The sequence below is a fragment of the Coptis chinensis genome, chromosome 4, assembly GCF_015680905.1.
Source record: "Coptis chinensis isolate HL-2020 chromosome 4, ASM1568090v1, whole genome shotgun sequence".
Taxonomy (NCBI): domain Eukaryota; kingdom Viridiplantae; phylum Streptophyta; class Magnoliopsida; order Ranunculales; family Ranunculaceae; genus Coptis; species Coptis chinensis.
The window spans coordinates 51098668-51106754 of record NC_141459.1 but is presented as its reverse complement, the minus strand read 5'-3'; the positions used below and the strand labels follow the sequence as shown (position 1 = coordinate 51106754).

General features: G+C 36.6%; 1 protein-coding gene across 1 annotated transcript; it reads right to left on the bottom strand.

The window, feature by feature from the left end:
• Positions 1–956: 956 nt before the first annotated feature.
• PDE329 (calcium homeostasis regulator) lies at positions 957–7869 on the bottom strand. The gene is made up of 3 exons (XM_086557034.1): positions 7379–7869; positions 7025–7189; positions 957–1444 (listed from the first exon to the last, which is right to left on the bottom strand). Exons 1-3 carry the CDS (start codon positions 7757–7759, stop codon positions 1124–1126), a joined length of 867 nt encoding a protein of 288 aa, XP_086413160.1. The 5' UTR covers positions 7760–7869; the 3' UTR covers positions 957–1123.
• Between the last annotated feature and the right edge of the window lie 218 nt (positions 7870–8087).

Here is an 8087-nt window from a genome sequence, read left to right as displayed (position 1 = left end):
TGTTGTTACAAACTGCCCAAAGAGACAAAGATCTGTCCATTTAATTGGTGTATTTTAATTAGACTTATTTCATTTTTATGTGTAAGAATCCTACAAAATTGTGGTGGCATGGTGCTGCTATTAAGAGTGTAATGATATCAACCTAAAATATTTCCATTACTGTCATATATCCAGGGGATGAAGCTGCACGGTTGTAAGATGTCAGTCTCTATTCCAGGCGGATATTGTTGTTTTGCTACTCTTTGGCATAGATTGGCTTTGTGGCATCACTTAGCCAAGATTTAGATGAAATACAGACGAATTTGTGAATGATTGATTTCTCTTTTTGTTAGAAAAAAAGGTAGGTTTTTTTTCAAGTTTCAACAACAGAAACCTTCATTCAAGAATTGTAAGTTTTCATTGATGGGTTGGATACTCCATGATAAAGTTGAAACGATATTGGTTATCAGAAAAAAGTAGAAAGTAGAAACGATATTGAATATTGTACAACTTCAACTTCCAAGTGCTTATTTAATTGTTGTTGGTTTAAAAATTAAAGAGACCCAAATTAACGGGCCTTAAATATAGGCCCACACATGATGGGTTTAAAAATAGCAAGCCCGGCCACAGGTCGGGCTGCATGGCTAGTTGTAATGGACAATGCACAAAGTAAAATGTACTTGAGATTATAACTAATATAGGTTGGGGTCTGCCTAACCTAGCTTCTTCCAAAAAAAAAAAAAGTTCCAGCAATACGAAATAAAGTTCAATGGCAAATAAAATCAAAATTAGTTAGCCTGCCAATGGCAAATAAAATCAAAATTAGTTATCCTGTCAATGTTTGTTTTGGACTCTGTTGATTTAAGCAGTAATTGAAAATGAGTAATGCATTAGAATATTGTGTAAGAGAATTGATGCTCAACCCACATGTTTTGTACCTTTAATCAAAACATTACTGACTACCTCGCACCTGATACTTGGAAATATAAAGCCTTTTCATAGAGTGAACTCAAGAATTGTTAGAAGCTTTCTATAAACAGAATACTGTGGAAAACTACAAAAAGCAAAAGTGGATTCTATGATCTTCCTCAACATACAGATCAAAAGTGCCTACTTACAACAACAAAGAGAAAGATGTGACTTCTTAGGTTTCACTGTTCTGCTTTAGGAACTGAAGGTCTTTCATTTGTAACTGCACAGCATCTTTTGATAACGGCTTTGGCTCTGGGACACTGTCTTCCTCACTACCTTCAGCTACTCTTTTTGCTTTTTCACGAACAATCCTATCTATTTCAGATTGCCCAACTGAGGGAAACACTGCATTCAGCATGACAGATAGTAGTTTCTTGTCTTCTTCTTCAATGGGGTCCTTAATAAAGCAACAAACATAAATTGCCTCGAGTGCCTTCTCTGCTCGAACAACCATGGGAATAGCGGGGGTTTCCAAATTCATCTTTGCTCTTCTCTGCACTCAAATATCATGTTTGCAAACAAAATTCTAAATCAGGAAGAATGAACCAGCCTACTCGAACAGGATATATTACTGGTAGCTTTGAGAAAACTTTCCAAGAACAATTTCTTATGGATTTACGTTGAAGTTAGATCCTAGAAATTTGAAGATTGAAAGTTCAAGTACCGAACAAAAACCCACAGATTTTGAAGGATCCAAGAAAATTTATACTCCTGGACAGTATAGAAAAGAGAGGAAGAAACATGCCGTGAAAAATAGGATGTATATGGAACTGGAGAAAATCTGATGGCAAAACAAACACGGAGTATCCATTGTCAAGAAGAAATAAAACTAGAAACCTAACCCAAAGCCTCTTTAAGAAGTCATCTGCAGACCATGTAGAGATGCAATGAGACCTCCAGAGGGAAAATACTCTCTTAGATCTCAAACTCTAAATTCATTGGTAAACAACAGCATCCCTGACAAAACCCTCTTGAGAAACCCTTGAAAAATAACCTTCCACAAACCTCAACAAAACACTTTACCCATTGGAACCCTATGGAGGCATGGAGCTTTTAACCTCAAAATATGCAACTAACTTCATGGCAGACATCTACTTACAGGTACAAAAAAGCTCAGAAGCAGAAATACAAACACAAGACACGATACTGGCGCGCAGACACGTGATTTTGCAAGAAAGTATAATACACATATGTTGAGATACATTGAATATTAGTATATTACAAATTCTTCATATATAAACTAGTAAAAAGTGGGAGAAAAAAAATATTATCTCACAATCTTCAGTAAAAAGAAGAAAGAAAAAAGACAAAAATAGGAATAATAAATTTCACCAAACTATAAAAAATAACAATTAGGCAAGATTTTGATTTCTGCATTATCAAAGAAAATATAATCGCAGTAGTTCCACGTGTCAAAACATTGCAATTAGGCAATTGACAACTCCATTTTAAAAAATGAAAAAAAAAAATGCTCTTTACCACAAGAAAAAACATTTCACAGACTCATGTGTGGGTAAAAAAAAAAGTTTTATTCTAATAGTTGTACCAATAGGTTTGTTTTAGGGATATTTAGCTTTTACTCCATGCTAAAGCTTTTATTAGTGTTTGGTCCCAGGCTCACAATTCAGTTAGCTGACTTCAGTCGAATGTCATTACATTATATGACAAACTTACACTTCTGCGTCGAAGGGCTAGAATCTAAATATTCCTAATTCTGTTTTACTTGAGTAACCGAAACCACAAGCACTATGAAAATTTGAAGTGGACAAGTCACATCCATTGCCCTCAACTAACAGACAGGGACCAAACACACTAATAATTATTGAACTAAAAGCTAATTAAATATGTGTGAACCAATGCCTAAATACCTCATTATTGCAAGGACTAACAACTAAATATAATATCCGATATAATACTTATACGCATCTTCTTTGATTTCCACATATTGGAGTTTGTGTTACCTGTCTGTCTTCCCGTTGAAGTGCCACCTCTACCTCTAGTTCAGTTAGTTGTCTGAATATCCCAAGAACCAGTGATTGTAGCAATCTTCTCATTATGCTTGTTATAATTGTTACTGTTGTTATGATCATTATTATTATAATTAAGGAAATTTGAATTGGTTCATTCGACTTTAAAGATCCTGAAGTAAGCCTCGTCCCCATATTCATTGAGAACTAGAATTGTTGTAAACATCTATGAATTTTCTTCTTCCTCTTTATTCATTGTACTAAATTCTTTATAAACATCTGTCCGCTATAAATGAGTTGCAAAATGTGTGGTTGACCACTGTGTCTATAAGTAGGGGCGACAAGTTGGCAACCAAAAACTAAATCTAGGAGAGAAATGTGTTACCTCTAATAAATGTCAATAATCACTTATCTTATCTTAGTGGTTCGGTGTGCTATAAACAGGTACCTCAGCGAATGAAGAACCCATCCCAAATTTGATATCGATCTTACTTCTTTTATTACACCATATCAGCACAACTTGTTAAGTTTTTTTTTTTTTTGGTTCTCATCTCTTTGGAAAAAGAGATTTAAAAATCTCGGTGTTAAACCTTTGTCTTATAAAAAATTATATCTAGTAAATCTCCCAGGGTTCGTTTCTTTGTGTTTAAATTGATCAAACACGGTGAACATTACAAGGTTAAGGCAGGAATAAGTACACGTCATCTTTCTTCTATTTCATTCTCCGAACCTCATTACACAGGTAATATAGTTCATTTGGAGAAGAAACTAATACAGTTCAAGGTACATGGCTATGTCACTATGCACATTTGTTTCCTACTATGCAAGGAAGACTTTTGCTTTACTATTTTGAAGACATCCACTACTATACGCATATATGGCATGCACACACACTATTATGCTGAAAATGAAAGCCTTAACTCTTGCTTGAAAGTGGTAGATTTGTTACAAGAATAGTTAACTACTCTGTTATACTCTATGTTCTAGGATGCCTGTTTTCAGTGTTTTGATCTTTTGACATTAGCATCCATAATCATCTCATTATATTTCTACATGAGGTAGTCATGAATATTTCTATGTCTATGAATATGACTGACAACTACATGTTCAACATAGACAGTGATAATCATGAATGACCATTACACACTTCTTATCAAAAGAAAAGAGTACGAAAAAATTGCAGTACAAATAACAATTGTAATATCACTACCAGTAACAAACACTCATTTTTGTTAGTACTACAAATATATGATCATGTTCTGTTGATCAAATAGATGAATGAATAACAAGCACAATCATAAGATGGCTAGGATCATTCTATTGGTGTTGATGATATTAGGACGTCTAGCTAATCCAGAGGTTGGATTTCACTTATCGATGTTTATTCAACTAGATTGCACACCAACTGGAAGGCAGACAGGCTACAGGTAACACAAAGTTTAGTATTAAGAAATTAACGTACAAGTAATAATATAACATGGATATTTAGCTTTATTCCTTGCATTGATAAGGTATTTACTATTTAGGATTGGTCCACGCAATAATAAGGTATCTAGGCATTGATCCACACTACTTTGTTTATTGCTGTAGTATCCCAGTTCTGTTGGTTGATTCGATGGCTGTCAGTTGACTATCATATAACCATTTCAAATTTTCAGAAAACCCGTGTTAGCCATCATTTATTTAGCTTTTGGTCCTTATATAATAGGGATACTTAGTTTTTGATCCTTCCAAACAGAAGGATAAACTTGTCATTTAGTATACCTGAAAAATCAAGCACCGTCAATGGAGTCAACTAATTGAACTTGGACGGTTCGATCAAATGATAATAATGCATTTGCATGGAGCAAGGCCCAAGTACCATATTTTATTTAATTTTTTTCCAAACAAGATATTGTATTATATCAGTAATAATGGTGTAGTGTGAGAGGTTCACACTGCAACTAGTACGCATATTTAGGCTAAGCCTCAACCACAACATCTCACCTAAACACAAAATCTTCTAATTTTAAACCCCTAAGATTAAGTAAATGGGACATCCAAGCCCACATAAGTGACTTGCATCCATCATTAATCTGTTGGACAACCCTAGACACAAACATCAAAATTCAACAATTTTGATGGGGCCGTATCGATTTGTTGGAGCCATATCAACCGAGTAACCTCATGAGTCAACAATCTTCACAGGAGACGGCCACTGGTGGAAACCTGACCATGTGACTTGCAATTGAACCTTCCCATAAGGCCTTGTTATTACAAGGACTGAAAACTAAATATCCCTCATTTATAACCTTACTCAAAAAATTTATCATACTCTCCCTATAAGTGTTTCACGTTTTCCGAGGTGCCTTGGTCTTTTAATTCAAGGTGTTCGAAGAGTGTTGGGGTCACATTCTTGACACTCTAGACATTGATATCACAAAGGTTGTCTAGAGTGGTATTCAAAAGAACCAGTAAATAATTTGGTTTCATATTCTAATGTAATTTGGTTTCATATTCTAATGTAACTTGGTTTCATGAAAACGCCACATCTTTACAGGATCATAGCGACCACCCAACCCACCCACTAGCGCTAACGGCTGTCAGCACTTAACCACCTCCTCGTACAGGTGTGGGGTTTCGAAAACGCCTCGTTAGTTAGTGAAGATTGATCTTCACATAAGAACCAATATCCTGGATGGAGCATAGGCCATATAAGACTAAAGTCAGGCGCCTGTACATTTGACACCCCCCCCGGACCCTGATAGTACTTTGTGACATGTCAACCCACCCTACTGATTACGACAATAATCAATCCGGCCAAAAATTACATTTCCATGAGAGGTGTCAAGGTTTCTAAGATTATAAGTAGGATCACTTTCACATAAGAACCTCATGTCTCTGACCGATACTAACCAATGTGGGGCTAATCTCCTGGCTCAACCTTCATCCTTCTAGACTAGGTGCATTTCCACTTTCCAGAGTATACTTTTGGAACTTTGAGATGAGCAGGTTCCTAGCACTTACAGTTTCTAGGAATGTGTATTAAATACTATCATAGTTTATTTACTTATGGGACATATCCATTAGTCCTTTGGATGCCCTTGGGAGATGCCATACAAATGAATGAGCTCTAACAAAAATTAAACATTTTTGTAGCATCAAAGTGACTACCCAACCCACTCTACCACGAACGTTGTGAGCACTTAACCACCTCCTCATGAGATGAGAGGTGTGGGTTTTTGAAAACACCTCATTAGTAAGTGAATATTGATCTTCACACAAGACCCAAAGTCTTGGAGGGAACATATACCATGTAGAGCTAAACTCCTGGGGCAACCTTCACCTTTCTAGGCACCTTTGAAGCAATGCCTGTGAGGTATCATAGTGCCTGTCCCAACACCTTTAGGATGAGACATCTTCGACTCTGATACTACTTTGTTACGATCAACCCACCCATCTGACTACCGCAAATAATCACCCCCAACTCAAATCACATTCCCACGAGAGTTTGAGAGGTGTCAAGTTTACTTGCAAAGGCTCAATGCTAAGTCGAATCAACTTCACATAAGAACCTCAAGTCTTTGACCGATATTAACCAATGTCAGACTAAACTCCTGGCTCAACTTTCACGCCTATAGGCCAGCTGGCTTTCCACTTTCCAGCTTATCCTAGCAGTATCATAATCATATGTTGGCTTATTTCAAAGAATAAACCAGTACAATCAGCTCATATTCATGTATCTATGCAACAGGTGAGATGTAGGCCTTTTGGCTAAAGTTAATCATGAAGTCAATATGATTGTGTGTTTAAGAGAGGTTTTCTCGTATGCGTTCTTGTGTGTGACAACAGGGTTTAATTGAACCCTGAAAATTAACTTAGATCAAGGAACTTGCTTCCAAATAACATACTTTGCCATTTCTTTGCATCAGACTGTTTAAATGATAAGCATTCACAGATTAGGATATGATTTCCGGTGTCCTTATATATAGATTTAAACAAGTAGCCTATTCTTACTGATTCCATAAACTACCTCACTGCCAAAAAAATAAAAATAAATAACTAATTTCAATAACTAAAGTGCGTGAAAAGAGCATAAAGAATTGAGAAGAAATGAAGACTCAAACCTCTCTTGCTTCAGTCATGATGGCAATAAAATTCTCCTCTTCAAATTCAATATCATCAGATATCCGAAGCCTCACTACTCCCTCGAGAATTTCCTCCGATTTCAACAGTCCGGCACCAACCGCAGCCAACCAACAACACATCAACACATACAATGTATCTGCAGTCTAGCAACAAGACACAACCAATTCATTTAGAACCAAACACCAATATTTGTCAGCCTGACTACCTACACACAACCAAATTAACTTTAACTGCATTACCACTTAACAGCCTAATTACAATAACCCATGTGCACCCAATATACAAACAGCATTCAAAAGCCTTGAACTTCAATAAATGATAAAATAAACTACCTTTCCTCTTCGTTCTTTGAAATCCAAGAAAGCTCTAGAATCCATAACAGTGCTATTATTTCCAACTCTCCTACGAAACTCAGCAAAATCAATAATGTCCCCACCCACACCACCTTCATCACTAATAATCCTAGCAATTAAACCAATAACAGGAAGTGAACCAATAATCTTCCTAGCAAAACCACCTAAAGTTTTGGAATCTTCCATGTATGACTTTACAGACAACACCCCATTATTGTTACTTCTCACTCTATAAGAAATAGGCTGGTGATCAAAACATAACAGAGAAGTTGAAGAAGGCTGCTTGAAAGTGAAGAATGTAGTGAAGTGGCGTAAGTTAAGGTTATGAGGGTGTAGTGAAGAAGTTGTTACGACCACCATGACTGTTAAGAGTGTTAATATGTGGTTAGTTAAAATCTTGTTGGAGCGAAGCTTTTTGTGCAACGTGCGGTCATGTGGTTAAGTTCTAGGTGACAGTGCTGACTCAGCATATCTAGTGCAGTATCTATGACCCGTGAATATATCCGTTTTTCCGGGTTAGAGTCAGCCCAAGCCCAACTTGAGGTAGTACAACCTGGCCCTGGTTTTGGGTTTGGACTCGAGATCTCTACAACCGGGTACAGAGATTATCTCTGTAACCGTGTTATCTCGCCGTTGATTCGAATCCGAGATGTGTGTGTGTCTCGATACCTGTGTGTGTGCTTCGAGA

Bases quoted from the DNA above. Each gene is read 5' to 3' on its own strand.
- PDE329 (XM_086557034.1), bottom strand. From the start codon at position 7,759: ATGGTGGTCGTAACAACTTCTTCACTACACCCTCATAACCTTAACTTA. The intron at 7,190-7,378 runs GTAGTTTATTTT...TCTTGTTGCTAG, and splicing joins TCAAAGAACGAAGAGGAAAG to ACTGCAGATACATTGTATGT. The intron at 1,445-7,024 runs GTTTGAGTCTTC...ATTTGAGTGCAG, and splicing joins TCATGACTGAAGCAAGAGAG to AGAAGAGCAAAGATGAATTT.